Source organism: Glycine max, chromosome 12 (genome assembly GCF_000004515.6).
Source record: "Glycine max cultivar Williams 82 chromosome 12, Glycine_max_v4.0, whole genome shotgun sequence".
NCBI classification, from domain to species: domain Eukaryota; kingdom Viridiplantae; phylum Streptophyta; class Magnoliopsida; order Fabales; family Fabaceae; genus Glycine; species Glycine max.
Genome location: NC_038248.2, coordinates 2049153 through 2070431, shown reverse-complemented (window position 1 = coordinate 2070431; position 21279 = coordinate 2049153). Strand labels below are relative to the sequence as shown.

The 21279-nt window shown below is 34.7% G+C and overlaps 1 protein-coding gene across 1 annotated transcript; it reads left to right on the top strand.

Annotated features, from left to right (window-relative positions):
- Nucleotides 1-4137: 4137 nt before the first annotated feature.
- LOC100805071 (alanine--tRNA ligase-like) lies at nucleotides 4138-20736 on the top strand. Its single transcript, XM_014764447.3, is given in 23 exon segments — nucleotides 4138-4365; nucleotides 4762-5000; nucleotides 5640-5780; nucleotides 6601-6747; nucleotides 6852-7004; nucleotides 10328-10457; nucleotides 10788-10884; nucleotides 11406-11526; nucleotides 11727-11786; nucleotides 12277-12327; nucleotides 12420-12515; nucleotides 12625-12726; nucleotides 13645-13767; nucleotides 14515-14646; nucleotides 14817-14888; nucleotides 14984-15059; nucleotides 15134-15276; nucleotides 15353-15461; nucleotides 15545-15732; nucleotides 16500-16589; nucleotides 16724-16906; nucleotides 17139-17315; nucleotides 20411-20736. Coding segments are annotated over 23 exon segments (2853 nt in total). The 5' UTR covers nucleotides 4138-4214; the 3' UTR covers nucleotides 20483-20736.
- Nucleotides 20737-21279: the final 543 nt, after the last annotated feature.

The following is a 21279-nucleotide window of genomic DNA, read 5'->3' as shown; positions in this document are numbered from 1 at the left end:
ATTTTTAAATTGATGTGTAAGTATAATTGATATAAATTAATTTATGGAATTAATTTTTTAAAAATTTTCATATTAGTTTCAATTTTCTGCAACACTACAAGTAATGTAAATGTAGGGTTTTCTACTCATGTTGCTTGTTATTCTGTTAGGTGGCGTTTAATTGTTCTGATAATGCTCAAAATGTAAAAGTTAGTTTTATATCAAAATTAAAAGTAAGACATTTAAAATAATGGTTAATTAAATTTTTCATAATTTTATAATTTATTTTAATTTAGAAGCTGTTGTAATTAATTTATCAATCTTACTGATGTCTTTAAATAATGGAATATAAAATAAAATTCTTAAAATTAATATGTCTTAAAAAATATTAAAATATATTCTCTTGTTTTTTTTAAAGTTTTGTAACATTATATTTAGGAATTTAACTATATAAATTATTTTACAATCTTATTTATTTAAATTTATGAATTAGTTTTACTTCTACAAGACCATTAATGAGTTTTTAATCACCATCATTAATGAAAATTTAAATTTATATATATATATATATATATATATATATATATATATATATATTTGGGATAAATAGTCATTTTTGTCCCTTAATGTGTAATTCGTTAACAAATGCGTTCCTGAAAGATGAAAATATAGAATTTAATTCCTGAAAGTGAAAAAAGTGCGATAGGATAAATATATGTTGTCGTTAACTTCTTTCCGTTACCGTTGATAAAATAGGCATCCAGGGACAAATTTGTCTGAAATGATTGTCAGATTGCAAGCACATGTGCATATTTGTCATAATATTTTTTTGACTTTTTGTCTTCCCACACCGCTGACAAATACGTTAACAGATGAAAATACAAAATTTAGTCCCTAAAAGTATGAAAAATGCGACAAATATATCCGGAACGTTAATAATAGATTGTGATTAATTATTATTATTATTATTATTATTATTATTATGTGTTTATAATTTACTGCTCCTATTCGTTTAAAACTTATGTAATATATTTTTTAAATTTCCTTTTAATATATATATTTTTATTATTTTGATTTTCTTGTCAAACCTTAATCTTTGCTGTTAAAAAAAAAATATCTTATATCTCATATTTAGATTGAAAATAATATGTCGATAATTTTGAATAGAAAAAACACAACCACGGGATCAAATTTATTTATTTATTTATTTTAAAAAGAGAATTTAATCAATTATTTAAAAAAAACAAATCTCACAAAATTTAAACTAGATAAAGCTAAAGTGAAATTATAAGTCTTTTATCTTAATCAATAATATATATATATATATATATACCTCAAATATGAAAGAATCTCTTGGATAAACCTTATGTGCTTCCATTCGAGACAACACTTATTATATATAATATGGATAAAATAAAAATAGTTACTAACAAATAAAGAACCCAAAAAAATTTATATAAAAAATACAATAATGCTCAAACTAATACATAGGTTAACTTTAAAACAAAACAAAACAAAAACTAATACAAAGGTTTATTTTTTACCTTTGGGACATAGAGTTGTATTTCTCGTTAATTTAGGTGTTGTAGCGACCTTGCGTTCCATTTGACATACTATGACAGAATACGTAATAAAGATTAATAATTAATTGAAGAAACAAAAAAATTCAAGAAATAAAAGGCTTTCATTCTTTAAAATGGTAATTATGATATAAAAAAATTGAGTTACCATTTAAAAAAATGAAAGTCTTTTATATATATATTTGTATATATATTATTCATTAAGGAAAAAGACTTATAATTTCACTTTAGCTTTATTCAGTTTAAATTTTGTGTGATTTTTTTTAAATAGTTGATTTAGCTTTATCTAGCTTAAATTTTGTGAGATTTGTTTTCTTAAATAGCCTTTTAAATTCTCTTTTTAAAATAAATAACTTTGATCTTGTGGCCGGTTGTGTTTTTTCTATTCAAAATTCTCAACATATTATTTTCAATATAAATATGAGATATAAGATAAAGTTTTTTTAAATAGCAAAGATTAAGGTTTGACAAGAAAATCAAAATAATAAAAATATATATATTAAAAGGAAATTTAAAAAATATATTGAATAAGAACTAAACGAACAAAAGCAATAAATTATAAACACATAATAATAATAATAATAAGTCACAATCTATTATTAACGTCCAGATATATTTGTTGTATTTTTTATACTTTTAGGGACTAAATTTTACATTTTCATCTTTCAAATACGCATTTGTCAACAAAGTAGGAAGACAAAAAGTCAAAAAAATATTATAACAAATATGCCCTTATGTTGGCAATCCACGTTGGCAATCATTTCAGTAACAAATTTGTCCCTGGATGCCACGTAGGCTATTTTATTAACGGTAACGGAAAAAAAGTTAACGGCAAGACATACTTGTCGCACTTTTTACACTTTCAGGGATTAAATTTTGTATTTTTATTTTTCAATGATGCATTTATCAACTAATTACACATTGAGAAACAAAAATGACTATTTACCCTACATTTGGGAGATTAAAATCCTACAAAATGTTCCTCAAATATATATCCAATTGATATAGTTGGAACTCAGGGGACTAAAATTGATCGGGTGTGCTAGGTGCACCCAACATCACTTAAAAATGCCATAAATGTTCCTCCAATGTTTCGTTGTGCGGATCAAGTTGATCCGTGAAAAGACTCCTGCAGATCAACTTGATCCGTGTAACACAGGCGGACCAAACACGGATCAAGTTGATCCGTGAGTTTTCCACGGATCAACTTGATCCGCAGGAGACTGAATTTTTTAAAACATTTTAACTTTATTGAAACTTAATTTTAAAGGACATTTGTAATACTAGTTTAACATTTATAATTTACTTACTTTCATTCATAATATGTCGATGAATTGGTATAAATTTTAGATCAAGTAATTTAAACATAATTGACAAACGTAAAAGCACCACCACCACGCTGCCAAATGCCAGTCGAGGAGAATGCGCGAGGAAGAAGTAGAGCAGAGCAACACAACAACACCACCACCCAGCATTTTAAAGAAGCTTGCAGATCAAGTTGACCAAATCTATTTTTTTAATCTTAAATCCTATTTTTGAGCTACTTAGAGGTGTTTTTTTGGGAAAATGAGTTTTAGGGATTTGCCAGGAGATTCTTCCTTCAATTTCGAGCATTTTGACATATTATGGGGTCCAAACGGACATTTCTATGAAAAGTTACAATCGTTTAAAGCTTACGGATCAACTTGATCCTTAAGTCTTAAAAATCAACTCGCGGATCATCTATATCAACTGCGGACCAACTAAAACCTATGCGGATCAACTTGATCCGCGAGTGTCTGACAGATCAAGTTCATCCGCGGGTACCTTGCGGATCAACTTAATCCGCGAGCAACTTGCGGATCAAGTTGATCCGTGACATACTTGCGAATCAACTTCCTCCATAACAAACTTGCGGATCAATTATAATATCCGCGGATCACATTACAACACACACGGATCAAACAACGTCGGTTGGGTGCACAATAATCATTTCAAAATCCTCACGAGGTATTTTCATCTTTTTATTATGGGTGCTGGGTGCACCTAACAACACCCAAATTGATCAATTACCATAAAGAAAAATCAATCACCGCCAAACTTAACATTTTGTATGCTATTATCTATTTGGTATATCATAAAATAATAGTCATCCTAATTTATTTTACATGAACTTAGAATAAGTAATAAACAGATGAAGAAGAATGTTACGCTTTACAAAATTAATATCATATTATCATTAATTCAATTTTAAATTTTGTAATTCATCATTAATATATAAAGATGCAAGTGAAAAAAATTAATTAAAATTATATTAAAAAATTAAAATAATAATTAAATTAAGAAAAATTTTCTTACACAACAATGATCATAAAACGGGATGAGTAATTTAAAACCACGATTAATAGGATTGATTTACAATGTAAATTTCTTACTATCACAATTAAACTCCAAATCTTTTCTGGTCGGAGAATACGCAAATTTGCACAATAGCATCTCCAAAAAGTCGGGCAGGCCAGCAAAAATCTGTTTGTAATTCAAAGGAGTTGACCAACCAAAAAATCAGGATACGCAAATTTGCAATAGCCTCTCTCGCCGCCGCCACTGCTCTCACTCGTTGCTCCCTTTCGTGCCGTCAGATCTTTTCATTCTCCGCCGTCGTCCTCCGCCGCAGCCATGCCCGGAGCTGAGACTCACGATGTGGAGTGGCCGGCGAAGCGCGTGAGGGACACTTTCTTCAGCTTCTTCCAGGACAAAAATCACGTCAACTGGAAGTCTAGCCCTGTCGTCCCCTTCAATGACCCCACTCTTCTCTTCGTCAACGCTGGTACGTTTCACGATGAGTGATTCAATGCGCGTTTTTTTTCTTCCAAATTCTGCTTCACAAGTCTCTGTATACCATGCTATTTTTGAAATTGGAATCTGTCATCGTAGTGGTAAGGGTTTTAACTTGAAATTCTAAGTGATTCCAAATGCCCCGAACTTTACGTTTTGTGTTAATTTGTTCAGAAATGATTCATGGACACCTCCTATCCATTTGATATGATGTAATAAGAAGAGAGAAATGATAAGTGTTAAAACGAGGTGATTCATATATTATAACTCTAATTTTTTAATGGTATGGATGTTTTGTTGGTAATAATGATTATAAAGTTTCGTTATTTGTTTTTTTTGGGAGAAAGTATATGGCACTCACTGTTAAGGTTTATTTGTGATGTGACAGGTATGAACCAGTTCAAGCCAATATTTTTGGGAACTGCGGATCCTAACACTGGCTTGAGCAAGCTCTCTCGTGCTTTCAACACACAGAAGTGCATTCGAGCTGGTAGTAAACACAATGATCTTGATGATGTGGGGAAGGATACTTACCATCACACCTTCTTTGAGATGTTGGGCAATTGGTCATTTGGGGATTACTTTAAAGTAGAAGCCATCAGCTGGGCGTGGGATCTTCTAACCAAAGTATGTATTTTTGGTATATGAGCCCCCTTTGTTGTAAACAATGGTATTGCTTTGTTAAATGACTGTGCAAAATGCTTTATGCTTGAGAATGGTATGTAAGCTGTAAGCATTAGCGGGTAGCTAATAATTAACTGGAGCTACCCCTCCTGTGCCATATAGGTTGGTTTTTCTGTTGCTGGTTTTCTGTGGTCTTAAATTGTGCGTTGCATATGGTGACAAGTTGGTCTTCTGGTGTTCAATTACGCTTTTTCAATTAGCAATTTCACCGTCACTGTCACCAGTACTTCCACTCCATCAATTGCACCATGCCTACCGCTGATGCATTGAGTTTTGTTTGAGAAAGAATGATGTTTTGTTGCTTAAATATTATGTGGGAGTTTGTTAGTGTTCCATTGTCAATTGCAATCTTGACATTGGCTATCCCATTGAATGGCCTATACTACTTGCTAATTATGGGTAAATTAATGATCTCATGACATCCAATTTAAAAAAATAAAATTATAACGTTTAACTTGTCTGTATGGTATTGTGGAACATTACTAAATTGAGAAGTTGATGGTCATTTGATTCCTCAATTTATGTAATGCATGATTATTACTCTTGTAAGTTTACATCATTCACTTCTTTATCCTGCTGCAGGTTTACAAATTACCATCAGATTGCATTTATGCCACATATTTTGGTGGTGATGATAAGTCTGGTCTTGCCCCTGATCTTGAGGCTAGGGATATATGGCTCAAGTTTTTACCTCCGGGACGTGTACTTCCTTTTGGCTGTAAAGTATGCTTTCACCATGTCTTCTATTCAAATGTTAAATGGAATATTTTGACAAGCTATGCAAAATATATTTAATATTGTAGTAAACAGCATGCATTATTTTGATAAGATACTTCATAATTTCTATGTTCAGCAAGATTGTTGTGACTTATAACTTTGAGCTATGGATACTTTCTGAGTCTTAATTTTGACGGTATCTGTGTTAGGCTTCTTTTATTGGATCATAATCAGAAACCTCTCATTGAGGTGTGTGTAACTGAGCAGTTATGCCTTTTTACAGTTATAGGAGTAGCATTTGACGGTGGCAGTTATTATGTAGTATTTGTGATTTGGACAGAGTTTCTCTGTAAGAACTAGGACAGCAAGACCCTTGCGGTATTTCTGTGTGAATCAATAAAATTTCTACCAACTTATCGTTGATGTTCTATCAAATTTGTACTGGAAAGTTGAAACAGTTGCATTTTATACTGATAGACCAAAAATACATGGATGAATGTTATTTCAGACAGCTTGTTGCTCTATTCTGAATTCTGATTATGTGATGATAAGTTACTTTTCATACTTGATGGGTAACAATGTGATTACTGGTAGCTTTCAGCGAGTAATAATTGAAATTATGGTCTCAATTAAAAGGTTGTTTAGCTGCTCATTTGAGTGCTGGGGTCATTTCACCTCTCCTTTAACAAAAAACTTAAAAATGCAAATGTTTTTTTATTTTTTTTATTTACAAGTATGATAAGGCATGCAAAATCTTTTTGTTATTATATTGTAAATTGTTCTGACCTGAGTCTTCATATCTTACTAGATTTGTATCTTTGGATAGGACAATTTCTGGGAGATGGGTGATACTGGCCCTTGCGGACCTTGCACTGAAATACATTTTGACAGAATTGGCAACCGTGATGCTGCATCATTGGTTAATAACGATGATCCTACCTGCGTAGAGATATGGAACCTTGTCTTTATTCAGGTATTATAATGATTAGTTGGTACTGGAATCCATCTTAGCATGCAATCCTGTTCTATCACCATGAAATCTGTATTTATGTGACTAATTTGTTTGCCCGGTAACAGTTCAATAGGGAGGCTGATGGCTCTCTTAAACCTCTTCCTGCAAAGCATGTTGATATGGGCTTGGGTTTTGAACGTTTGACCTCTATACTTCAGGACAAAATGAGCAATTATGATACGGATGTCTTCTTGCCAATCTTTGACGTTATTCAGTGGGTATGCTGATGAAGGCATTAGAGTTTATTATATTTCCCTTGTGTTTATGGAACAACAATAATATTTAGTCCTGAATTTTGCTATATTTGAATTTGAATTTGTAATTCTGGTAACAGTGTCACTTATCACACTTTTTGTCTCTTTTTTTTTTTGATCAGCAAAGATACACTTTTTGTCTCTTTTATAGCGGAATGTATATATGCATGGTATGGAGAGGAGAGAGGATTGCCTAACCTATCTGTACCTGCACTTATACATTTGCATAAAGAAGTTCTAGTGAAATGTTTAAATATATAATTTTTGCAAGTGTATATCAATTAACAGGGAATTAAATGTTGACTTGGATTAGGGTTGAGTGTGGGGTTGATACTCGTTGGTCATAGTGATTTTTGTTACTGTTTTGATGCCTTTGTGTATGAATGTAAACATATAATTCACTGTAAGTCGAACCACATTAAATTCTGTGTTTATTTCTTGTTTTCTGTTTGCGCACCTTGTGTCAGCACTATGTATTTTTTTTTTGCTCAGCAAAAATATATACTTTGTATTAGATGAGTACCAGAGGTACAAAATTTTACAATTAATGGTGCCAAACTCAAGGTTCCAGATCAGACTTGAAGTAGTCTAGATAGGAACCAGAGCTTGGAAATCAGGATTACATATTGTGTAATTACTGTAATGTGTAACCCTCCACTAACAAATAAAACCTAATCTGAGATTGCTCGACCAATGATTAAAGCTGGTCCCAAAATCCTTCTCTAGGTTGCGAAGCCATGTCCAAAGTAGAAAGGCCGCATCGTCCATGATTTTGTTGGCGTTGAATGTGTCATTGGAAAAGAGTATATTATTCCGCTACTGCCATATGGACCATGTCAAAGCTAACCACCAACTCTTCCACCTATTGACCCTCACACCCTTAGGCAACCCATGGATGAATTGGAGGAAATGATGCTTTGGGATTTGCGGGAAAGGGCCCACAATTTTTACCCAAGACATCGATTCCCACCATAAAGGGGTGATTTTGTTGCAGTGAAAGAACAAGTGGCCTGCGTCTTCCTCCGATCTGTTACAAAACAGGCACCTCCTATCATTTACTTCCACTTGGCGTCTGTGGAGGTTTGCTCTTGTGGGTAGACGATCCCTAAGTAACCTCCAGGCGAACACTAATACTTTACTTGGTGCCTTTACCTTCCACAATTCTTCGAGAGTCGTATCCTCTGTCCCTTCATGTAGAACCTCCCTCATCATGTTGTAAGTGCTTCTTGCAGAATAATGACCACTAGAATCTGCCTCCCAAACCCACGCATCGCTTCTTTGTGGATGAATTTGCTTACTGTCCACATCATTTAGAAATGAGGTTGCCATGCCTACCTCAGTATCGAACAACGGTCTCCTCCAAGAGAACTCCCATTCCCAGCCTAAATCCTTGCAAAACCCCATCTGCTGAATGGTGTGATTTTGCTGATTAGAAATGAGATACAGCCTGGGATACTTAGTTGCTAATGCTCCTCCTCCCCCAATCCATTCATCCTCCCAAAACTTAATGCTGTTTCCACATCCCACCCTCCACACTATGCTCCTTGCTATTGCCTCCCCATGATCCGGATGATGAAGGACCAACTTTAAATCTCTCCACCAAGTGGATTCTTTGTTGTCTCTAGGTGCCTCGTGCAAACTCCTCCATCCTCCATACTTGGACTCCAATACTCTAGCCCATAGTGCGCCTTGCTGCTGAAATAAATTCCACTTTCATTTTGCAAGCAATGCAATATTGAAAGTGTTGATATCCTTGATTCCCAACCCCCATTTTTCTTTTGGACGGCACACTGTGTCCCATTTTACCCAAGATATCTTGTTATGATCCTCAGCTCCTCCCCATAGGAATTGTCTCTGTAGGCGAACCAGCTTGTCCATCACCATTTTGGCAACCCTGAAAAATGAAAAGAAATATATAGGAATGGATGTTGAGACAGATTTTATGAGAGTCACTCTCCCCTCAAAAGAGATGTGTCTTTGCTTCCATCTCGCTAATTTTCTCTCACACTTGTTAAGTAGAGGATCCCGCATGTGACTCTTTCTTGGATTTGCACCAATAGGAATGCCAAGGTAGGTAAAAGGAAAGGACAACAAGCTACAGTTGAGATAATTTGCTGCTTCAAGTTTCCACTGCTCAGACATGCCAAATGCACCAAAACTGCTTTTTGCGAAATTAATTTTGAGTCCCGAGGCAAGTTCAAAAGCCCTCAATATTGCTTTGATTGCTTTTATGTTCGTCATGGTAGCCTCCCCAAAGAATATTGTATCATCTGCATACTGAAGGATACTGATGTCCACATTATTTGAACCCACTTTGAATCCCCTGTACAGGTTTCTCCCCACAGCCGCCTTTAGTAGCCCATTTAAAGCTTCAGCCACAATATTGAATAATAGGGGTGCTAATGGGTCCCCTTGCCTTAAGCCTCTTTGCGAGATGAACTCATGCGAGGGACTACCATTCACCAATACTGAGATAGAGGCGGATTTTAAGCAACCCTCGATCCACCTAATCCATTGGGACCCGAAACCCATTCTTCTCAGCATATATAACAGGAAATCCCATGACACTGAGTTGTAAGCCTTCTCGTAGTCAACTTTGAATACAATGCATGGTTTCTGGCCTTTCCTTGCTTCATCAACCACCTCATTTGCAATGACCGTACTGTGTAGTAGGTGCCTTCCTTCAATGAAGGCAGATTGCCTTTCGTCAATGATTAAAGGCATCACCTTCTTCAGGCGGTTGGCCAGTAGCTTTGCCACTATCTTGTAAATGCATCCTATGAGTGAGATAGGTCTGTACTTGTTCAGAATTTGTGGCTCTGGCACCTTAGGAATGAGGGCTACAAATGATGCGTTGCAACCCCTTGGGAAACATCCATTGACATTGAGATAAACCAACTTTTTTATTCCTTCAAGCTGCCTCTTTATCTTAATACTGTTGGACAACTCCTTAAATATCAAGTATCTATTTCAATAAATATCTTTTTTGACCTTTAAGAATAAGATAATCTACATTTGCAAATTGTGAATTCTACTTGTTATTGTTAAATACTTATAGTTTACATATAAGATTTCCTGGTGTCATGGCATGCATTTCCATGTGCTTTTCTGAAATCTTGTTAATATAGTATGAGCTTACATATAAGATTTTGCATGTGCTTTTTTAATTTCCATTTGAATGATTCCACTTGTTAGAGTCTTATTGTTTTCTCTTAGCACTTTGATTTAATGTTTGTGACTACAAACTGCTTGATATATAATTTTGCTCTCCTATAACCTGTTTGCAGGCAACTGGTGCCAGACCATATTCTGGGAAAGTTGGACCAGATGATGTAGATAATGTTGACATGGCATACAGGGTTGTTGCAGATCACATCAGAACTCTTTCATTTGCCATTGCTGATGGGTCTCGTCCTGGTATGATATTGTAGACCCAGTATCTTTATTGACATTTCCCCCCTTAATGAGTCACAAATTGCAACTCCAAGTGTCTTCAAGTTTGTTGTCTTCTCCCTCTCATCTTGAGGATGACCTGTTCTTCATAGACTTGGTTGTACTCTGTTGGGGGCTGCATTAAGAAAATAAGTTCCCTTGACACATTTATTTAGGCTTTTTGACTTTTAGATTTTTATTTATCTGTAATACAAGCTGTAAAACATTTTGTCTGTGTGGACATCATGTAACTTCCTCTCCTTTAAAAATAAGGAATTCCACTTTTTGATTGGGTTGTATTTTCTCTTTTTGAAGGTAATGAGGGTCGTGAGTATGTTCTGAGACGTATACTCCGTCGAGCTGTTCGGTATGGACGTGAAGTGCTAAAAGCTAAAGAGGGTTTTTTCAATGGGTATGTATAATGGTTTGCAACTTTAATCTGTTGCTTGAATCCTGATCTAAAGTGTTGTTGCCAGATTCTGCATCCTGGTAACATACTATCAAGTTAGGTTAGCTTTTAGTTCAACTATACTGCTTATTTAACACTCAATGGCATCCTGACAGGCTGTCATAACAACCAACTGTTGGTTTTTTCTGTTATACAGTTGTCAGATTCTGTTAGATTCTTAGGGAAGGTTCAATTAACTATATATGTGTAAACTCTTTAGGCGTAATTAATTCATTTTTGTAATCAATTTAGTTCAGACTTAACTTATATATTCTCTATTTGTTTTCTGTTCTCTACCGTAGTTTTGTTTCATTTTCTACAACTTCATTACTTCAATGAATTCTTTCAACTGGTTTTTTCAAATTTGGTGTACTTTTTTTAAAAGTTGACGAGTCATTTCACAGGTGATTCCAGGTATATATGAATGTGCGAACATATATTCTGTTTGTAATGTGTTTTTCTGTCCTCATTTTTACTGAATCCAGGCTTGTAAGTATTGTGGTGAATGTGATGGGTGATGTTTTCCCTGAGCTAAAACAACAGGAAACACACATACGGAATGTAATTGAAGAGGAGGAGGAAAGTTTTGGAAGAACCTTAATTAAGGTGATGATAGTCATTTACTCGCATGCAGCTTTATGGGTTATCACCTATCGATCTTAATGACATAATTACAGCCATCCCTCAATATAGTTTTGTTTCTTGTGAACTTGATTCAGTGCTCTGTGGATGGTTTTTGTCATTTTTCTTTTTCTTATCATGTGTATAAAGAGTAAAAGATTACCTGATTGTTTTTACATCTCCAGGGGATTGAGAAATTTGAGACAGCTGTTCGACATGTTCAGGGAAAGATACTGAGTGGGGAGGCAAGTAGAATCTGTTATTTTCAGAGTTACTTAAAAGTCATATTTACTTGTTTTTATTACTGTTTTTACTATTCCCAGCTACTTTTCCCCCCCTTAGGACTTAGGTTCTTGCAAGTATATGCAGACAATATTTAATATTTAAACAAACAAACAAGTTTCTGAAATTTTGCTTGGCTCTGCTACTTCTGATTGTGATATTTGTTTTAACTGTCTCTGGAAGTCATTTAAATGAGATTCTCATCATTTCATGGAATTAAAATACTGAGTTTAAACTTCTGATGTTTTATCCAGAACCATTAATTAAATATTTTCTCATAATAGTCAGTTGCTCACAAAGTTGCAGTTAAATCAGATTCATAGTACTGCATGATCACGAGTGTTGAACTGTTGATTCCCTCATGTAATAATAATATAATTCAATATATTATTCCCAAGTTTTTTTTCAATAGGCCTATGGGCTATTTCTCATGCAGTTGTCTCTTGGTCATAGGAAGCATTTGTCTTGTGGGATACATAAGGGTTTCCATTAGATCTCACTCAGGTAGGTGGATTGCTTCAATACATTGCAGTATGGATCTTTTAGTCTATATTATGCCTTGTGTTTTTTATTTCTTACTATTTTCTACTTATCAGCTGATGGCTGAAGAAAAGGGGTTAGTTGTTGATTTCAAAGGTTTCGATAGTGCTATGGAAGCTGCAAGAGAGAGATCCAGAAGTGCTCAAACAAAGGTATCTTATTTGCTTGAATGTCTCTTTTCCGTGCCTAAGTTTCTTATTATTTTTAAGACATCCTTTCTTTTTCTCTGCTTCTTTCTCAATTTTCTTTTGTTGTTGTCAGCAAGCTGGTGGTGCCATTGTCATGGAGGCTGATGCTACCTCAGCATTGCACAAAAGGGGCATTGTCCCAACAGATGATAGCTTCAAATATGCTTGGTTCAAGGTAATTTTTTTTGGTATTTTTTCATGAAGACAGTTTAATTGTGAAGGACACCAAGGGGATAAGATCAGTTTTTTTAATATAAAGATGAAATTTCATTTGAGGATTAGGGACATCCTATCAAAAGGTTGCTCAAGTTTGTCTCATTTTGAGCCAAATTTAAAGCTTGAGCTTGACATGGTTAATTATTAAGAAGGTTGGGTCTAACTCGTTAAATCTTTTTTTTTCTTAATCGAATTTCTCTTTGAATAAAATTCTGTTTATTAATTTAAGTATTTAATAAATATCTTCATGCTGAAAAGTAAGTAAAATGGTAACAAAATATAATTTTGTATTGATAAAGATGACTTGAGACTGGAGATGAAATCTTTGATGATGAATTTTTTGAATAAAATTTATGATTACCCATTTAAGAGATGATGCTTGAAAATTGAAATTAGGTAAATTATATATATATATATATATATATATATATATATATATATATATGCGTGAACTACTTGCAAAATATTAATGACAATCATATAAAGTTAGGGATTGACTCAATTAAATAGTCAAGCCTAACTTTTTGGCTAGAACTAGTTTGTTTAGATAAACAAACGAACCTAAATAAGCATTTAGTGAGCTGAGATTTGATAATTTATGAATAACTTTATTTATACTCCTACTACTGATACTGAATTGAGGAGTTTCTACTATTGTTTCTCTTCCCTCCTACTCCTTCTTTGCTCTTGATATTTTGATGGTTTGCATCTTTTAAACTTACAATGGAAGTAGACATAATGAAAGAGACACTAATTTTTGGTTATTGGTTGAGCAGTTGTATTAGACTTTTTCACTCTGTTTATGCACTAGATATTATATCGGAATCAGCTTCTATGCCTTCCATTGATTTCTGTTCTTCACCATTTCTTATCATAGGACCATGAGAGTGTGGTAAAAGCAATATATACTGGTTCTGAGTTTGTTGATACTGTTAATACCAGTGATGATATTGGGGTAGTTCTGGAATCTACAAGCTTCTATGCTGAGCAAGGTGGTCAGGTACCAAGCCTTGTACAAAACTTGTATATGTTATTTTATAGTTTTGTTTGCTTCAAAAAAAGGTAACAATTAGTATTCATTTATTTAAGTAGAAATTCACTTTTGGCCACTAAATACTATCAAGTTGCCGCAATATTTTTCTTTAATTTTTTAAGTATCAGTTTCTTCTGCAATATTTTGTTTAAATATTTGTAGTAGCAATTCAGCATGCTTTCAATGCTCTTTCCTGCTCATAATGTTCAACAACAGTTTTTACTAACAGATGTATAGTCTATATCTTACATAAAATCCAGTAAAACAAGAAACACATTGAATGCGTGTAAAATTCTTTGAATGGTATAGGTGTGGTTGTCAGGTATTTTAATTTCCTCATCTATTTTAAGAGTGGCCAAGAGAATGCATAGCATTGTGCTTTCTTATATTAGTAGTAATTGTATGAATGCTCATCATCCAAAAGGATACTTGCTTGCTATTTATATCTATTACCTCACTTGTATGAGGTGAAAAAACTAGTATTCAAAAGTCAAAACTTTAATCCTGAAGGAAAATTAGTAATGTATTATGTATGATATTGTTTAGAATACTTGGTGTAAAGATTCTTTACAAATGTCTTTCAAACGGAAAGATTATGTCAATAAGTTTAATGTAACAACTATTACATGAAAACTGGGACCCTAAATAAAATATTCTACCCATTGAATTTGTTTAAGTGTTATGTATGTGATGCATTTTTTTTTACACATGTAGATTTTTGATACTGGATCGCTTGAGGGCTTACATGCGTCATTTCAAGTGCGTAATGTTCAAGTTTATGGAGGCTTTGTTCTTCACATTGGTAATGGGACTGGTGTCTCTGTTGGTGACAAAGTAGTATGCAAGGTAAATTTTTTTTACTTTGATTGATTTCTTCACGAGTCCAAATTCTCCTTGATTATTTGTTCACTCTTCCCTGTTTTACTTCAAATACCTCCATGTTTTTTGGTTCTCTTTCAGTACCTTTTTGTGCTTTGTACTCCTCATTTATTTTCTATATTTCATTACTTTTATAGGTTGATTATGGAAGACGCGCCCTTATAGCCCCTAACCATACCTGCACGCACATGTTAAATTTTGCCCTTAGGGTATGTTGAAAAGGCTACTGAATGAATAGAAGCCTCACTCTATCATTTCCCTTACTGATCTGTGTGTTTGTTGAAATTTCCTATGATGAATGCAGGAAGTACTTGGTGATCGTGTTGACCAGAAAGGATCTATTGTTCTTCCTGAAAAATTGAGGTTTGACTTTTCTCATGGTAAGATTTGTTCAATTTGCTGTTAGAATAATGTGAGTGTAAAGAATAATTGTTCATTATGCTGCAATGAATAGGCAAGCCTGTTGATGCTGACAATTTAAGGAGAATTGAATCAATTGTTAATGAGCAAATTAAAGCTGAGTTCGATGTAAGTGCAAAAGAGGCAACTCTTGCTGAAGCCAAGGGTATCAATGGTTTGCGAGCTGTTTTTGGGGAAGTAAGTAATGTAATTTCAAGATTCTTTCTTGTCTCATCCTGGATCGTGTTCCCCAATATTCAATGCTTTGATGTAGGTCTATCCTGATCCTGTTAGAGTTGTGTCAATTGGACAAAAAGTTGAGGATCTCCTTGCTGACCCAAAGAATGAAAAATGGTTATCTTTTTCGTCAGAGTTATGTGGAGGTGAATATCATAGCTAATGTTTCCTTTGAAGCTTTCTTTCTGTATTTCTATTCGAGGTTCTTCATTTTTAGTTGATGATCTAGGTACCCATATTTCAAACACACGAGAGGCAAAAGCTTTTGCACTTTTATCTGAGGAGGGAATTGCAAAAGGAATACGCAGAATAACAGCTGTTACAACTGATCGTGCTTATGATGCAATGAAAGTGGCAGATGAATTTGATCAGCAAGTAGACGATGCGGCTAAGTTAGAAGGAAGTTTGCTAGAAGAGGTTGGTCTTTGTGTTTGTATTCATCTAAACTTTTATAGCATTAGGCTTATATGCTTTTTTCCATTCTATTCTAGTTAGTTGGTCGGTCCAACAGGTTGAAATGTCTGGCTCTGTTAACAACTAAGGACTGAAGATGGATAAAACAAAACTAATATACAGCTGGCTGAACCAGCTGCCATGTTGGGCCTAGGAATTTCTTATTAAGGATAGGTATCAAACTAATTGTTGAGCTTAAAATTCCCTGTTTTGAACCTAATATGAAGGCCTAATGGAGCCTATTCAATATATTGGGAAGTATGGGAATACTTGTGATCATGAGCATGAAATCTTAATTGAATTACTAAATTAATGGAACAGTCGCTAAATACATTTGTTATTCATTGAAAGTTCCTCTTGTCATGTGGACGATGGAAACTTGTGCTGCTAGAACGGATACTAGACTGGGTTTTCATGTATTCTAATAAGTTTTCTTTATTTTTTCTTTTGTCTCCTTTTATGCACCTAGAATATGTATTTGTATATTTGGGCTGGTCCTCCGTGTTCAGCACTTACACTTGTACTTCGTATTATCTGAATGTATAAATACAATAGCTAGGAGCCTAACAACTGAAGTTAGTGCATGCCCTTTCTCACAGGATTCTCTCTTGCTCTCCTTTTCTCTTTCTTTCTTATCAACACTGATTTGTCCCAGCAGATAGATTATAGATATGCAGCATATCTTTCTCTTCCAAAATTGTAATCAGTTGATTTTTTGTTTCCTTTAACAGAAAGTTTCATCATTGAAAAGCAATATTGAAACTTTATCTATTCCTGCTGCCAAGAAAGCTGACATCAAGACCAAGATAGCCCGACTTCTGGTACTCTATATATGTGGAATAGATTTGCAGGCTTTTTTGCTTTATCCCCCGTTCCACTATTGTGTTTTTTTTTATGTCCTTCAATTTGCTCGTGCGTTTAGTCCTATGTTGTAATAATATCATACTACTTGTAGGATCAAGTAAGAAAAGCACAAAAGCTGGTTGCTGAGGAAAACAAGCGTAAAGCTTTAACGATTACAGCAGAGAAGGCGGAACTTGCTGCTTCAAATGGGAAAACTTTTTGCATATCTCACGTTGATGTTGGTCTGGATGTAGCTGCAGTTCGTGAGGCTGTTACAAAAGTCATGGACCAGAAAGTAATTGCTGATTCTTAATTTACTACGAATTTTTCTGGGCCTCCAGCCTCCCATATTATATTTAATGGCCTCATTCTGTGTTGAATATATAATGCAATTTATGCTTCGGGAGCTCCAATTTAGTAGCTGTCATCATATTGATGAATATGCTTTGTGAGATTTTAAGTCCTTGGCATTTACATTTTCTGTTAACTTCAAACACTAACTTTTACCGATGCTGGCTGATAAACAGGGCTTATCTGTGATGGTTTTTAGCACGGATGAATCTACTAACAAGGCTGTAGTTTGTGCTGGGGTGCCAGAGAAAGGAGGTCAAGGTAAGCTGGATGTGGCAGATTGGCTGAGTAATGCTTTGGGGCCTCTAAAAGGGAGATGTGGTAAAGGAAAAGGTGGTCTTGCTACGGGTCAGGTTAGTATTGACTAATTGCTTTAATTTCTGCACAGAAGTAGCTTTAATTTTTATAAATATTAAAAGAACAGTGTTAGGATATAAGGATAGGAGAGAGAGAGATCTTATCATGTGTAGATTGAGCATTAGCTCTCTGGGAAAGGAGAAATCCTTTGTGAAGGGGAAGCCCTTGGAGGAGAGTTTTCTCTCCTATTTTCTGTTCTTTTCTTACTAGTCAATAAAATCTTTTATTTTCTTCCTCATTTCAATTCTTGGTTCCTAACAAATAGTATGGGACTTTTTAATTCTGTATATTTCATATATCTTTTGTCCAATATTTAATGCCACTTAAAGCGTGAGAGTTAGTGGTTTGAGGATTTTGCTCGTGGGTCACATCTAGTGGAGCTTGAAAAAAAGAGGGGAAGGTGGAGTAATTTTACTTTTTTTTTTTAAATGAATTCTTTAACTAGGCTCCTGAGAAACCTTTCATTCTTTTGCCATTTAATTGTGAACAGTGGTCATAAAATTGTTATTAGTTCTATCTTAAACTTGTTGTCAACAATCCTACGAGCTATTGAAATTTGTTAGTTTACAAAGTAGGTTCAGAAATGTTAAATTGAAACCTTTTTTTTTTTTTTTGCTCAGCAAAAATAGAATTATATATATCTAAAATTAGTACCAGTGGTACTATAGTTACAAATGTTTATGAACCTAGCTGGTTCCAGTTTTTACAACCACCAAGCTTGGAACAGAACTAATATGTTACATAAGCCACCCACATCATTCCCTGCTAAGAGCGAAACCCATCCTTGATATTTGATGACCATTGATTAAAATGTATTGCAAAGTCCTTTTCCATGGTTTTGATCCACGTCCAAATTAAAAGAACTGCATCATCCAGCATTTTGTTTTCATCAAAAGTTGCATTTTGGAAAATTATTTTATTCCTATGCTGCCAAATAGTCCATGTTAAAGCAATCCACCAGCATTTCCATCTTGTGTACTTCTTTCCCTCAGCAGCCCTAATTCCATGTTGCATGTAGTGATCCCGAGGGTTTTGTGGCATTGTTGTTGCGATGTTAACCCAGGACAGTGACTCCCACCATAGGGGAAGGATTTTACTACAGCTGAAAAATAGGTGGGCAGCCTCCTCCTCTTTATTTCTGCAGAACGGGCATAGCATATCATTTACCATCACCTGTCTCCTTCTGAGGTTTAGCTTAGTTGGTAATCTATCCCTAATTAACCTCCATGCGAACACTGCAGCTTTGGCTGGAATTTTGAGACTCCATAGGTCCACAAAATCAGAATTCTGGTTTGCCTCCATTAATCCGCCCCATATCATGTCATACCCACTTTTTGTTGAATAATACCCACGTGGGTCAGGTTTCCACATCCAGGTATCTACTGTATGTGAGTGAATTTGCTGTTGTGATATATCCCCAATAAAAGCATCTGGCATTGCTACTTCACAATCAAAAAGAGATCTTCTCCATTCCCATCCAGTATTCTTGTTGCTCCCCATCTGCATTATGGTTTGTTTTTGTTGGCATGATATCTGATACAGCCTTGGGTATTTCTCCATTAATGGCAATTCATCAGCAATCCATCGGTCCTCCCAAAACCTAAACTTATCACCCTGACCCACCTTCCAAAATGTATTTATTTTAATTACGTTATTCTGTTGCTGCTGCTGTAGATTGACCAGGTCCTTCCACCATAGGGAATCTTGGCAGCCACTTCTCCCCTCCTCCAATGTCCTCCATCCACCATACTTCGAGTAAATTATTTTGGCCCACAGTTCTTCCTGCTTGTGAAAAATATCCCATCGCCATTTCCCCAACAGTGCTGTGTTAAAGGTCCTGAGATCTTTGATGCCTAATCCACCTTTGTCCTTTGGTAGACAAACTGTCTTCCAGTCGACCCAAGCAATCTTCCTCTGATCATGTTCTCCTCCCCATAGAAATCTTCGTTGAATAGCTTTCAGTTTGGCTATTATTTTTGAAGGTACCCTGAAAAAGGAGAAAAAATAAATAGGAATTGTTGTTAGGACTGCATTGATGAGCGTCACTCTCCCCCCAAAGGATATGTGTCTGTGTTTCCATGTGACTAGTTTCCTCTCACATTTTCTGATTATGGAATCCCAAAACACACTACGTCTTGGGTTGTCCCCAATGGGGATACCCAGATACAGGAATGGTAAGGACAATAATCTACAATTAAGGTATTTAGCCGCCGCTTTCTGCCATTGATCAGATTTGCCTATTGCCCCAAAACTGCTCTTTGCGAAATTTATCTTTAAACCAGATGCAAGTTCAAAGCTTCTCAACATTGACTTTATTGTCGTCACGTTCTGCATTGTGGCTTCACAAAAAAAAAATGGTATTGTCTGCATATTGTAAAATGTTAACTGGTATTCTATTTTTTCCCACAAGAAAGCTACTGTATAGGCTCTTATCCAGTGCTTCTCTCATTAAACCAGTTAAGTCTTCCGCCAAGATGTTGAAGAGAAGGGGCGCCAATGGGTCACCTTGTCTGAGGCCTCTATGTGGAGTAAATTCATGTGTGGGGCTGCCATTAACCAAAACAGAAATAGAGGCTGATTTAAGACATCCCTCTATCCAGCATATCCACTTGGGACAAAAACCTAGTTTCTTCATCATATATGATAGAAAAGCCCAAGAGACTGAGTCGTATGCTTTCTCATAATCGACTTTGAAAACTAGACATGGCTTTGTTCATGTACTTACGTAAATTTGAATTGTTTTGATATTATTCTTATTTGGTCCAAATCAGTTATAATTTTTCTAAGCCTGGTTACTCTGCTCTAAACTACTTATTCAGAAAAGAGGGAAGGGAAAAAAGAAATAATGGAACTTTAATCTTGAATTGATCTGAAAATTCAAGTGACAGTCTAAGCACGCCGTTTTAAAACTGAGCTATTATTACGGAGCTACTTGGTTTATGGCGTTATGTAGACATGCCATTTTCTTTTATCTAGTTTGAAATGCTTTTGCCCAAATAGATTTTGGTCATTTTGAATTTTTTATGACATCGACCCAATTGTGTATGTATGCATTGTGCGTGTTATGTGATCGTACTGATTTGTGTTTCAGGGTACAGAGGCATCACATGTAAACGAAGCTATGGATCTTGCAGAAAAATTTGCGTCGATGAAATTGAGTTAAATGGAGTATTGCAGTATATCCTTCCTGGGGTGTAAGCAATGATATGGATCTTTCGTTTGGTATAATCATACAGAAGGGAAGGGCACTTGAAGTAATTATTAGATCCGAATGAGTTGAACAAATTTCTAATTTAGTGCCTGAATATTCTTTTGATACAAACATGTTAGTTTTTGGTTTATGTATAGATCACAAATTGTTCCACAATACAGTAGCAACTGCTCTGATAGATTATGAAGATATTTTGAAATTTTAAACTCACCATTTTCGAAAGCATTTTTTTTTTGTTGTTTATGCAGCTTTGAATTTTGCCGATTTCAGCATTTCATTTCTCACAAACGGTCTATAATACATATCAATCGTGGGTTTTAGCTTCATTTTTAAAACGAATAAAAAATAGTGGCATATGAAAGCTTCCACAAAGAAAAGAAGTCAAATAAAACCAGAGATCTTGTTTCGTGAAAATATTTTATCATCGATGTTTGTGAAGTTAGATGTATGATATATGTTGTACACAAAGAAGTTTTGTGGTTAAGGCGTTTTTCGTTTCCTTCATAAAATGCTCAAGCTAGGACAGAAAGACATCATAAAATTCATTATGTATAAATCTGGAAAATTATTATTAAATGAGATAGACTTTAGGAGAAACATTTATTACTACGAATATCTTTTTTATTATTTTTATTTTTATTTAATTTATTTGTTTGGATACTAATATATCCATAAAGCTAATGTTTGACTTTGAATGATCAACTAATGATAAACTTAAAAGATCAAAATTACTTATTCTGAAAAATAGA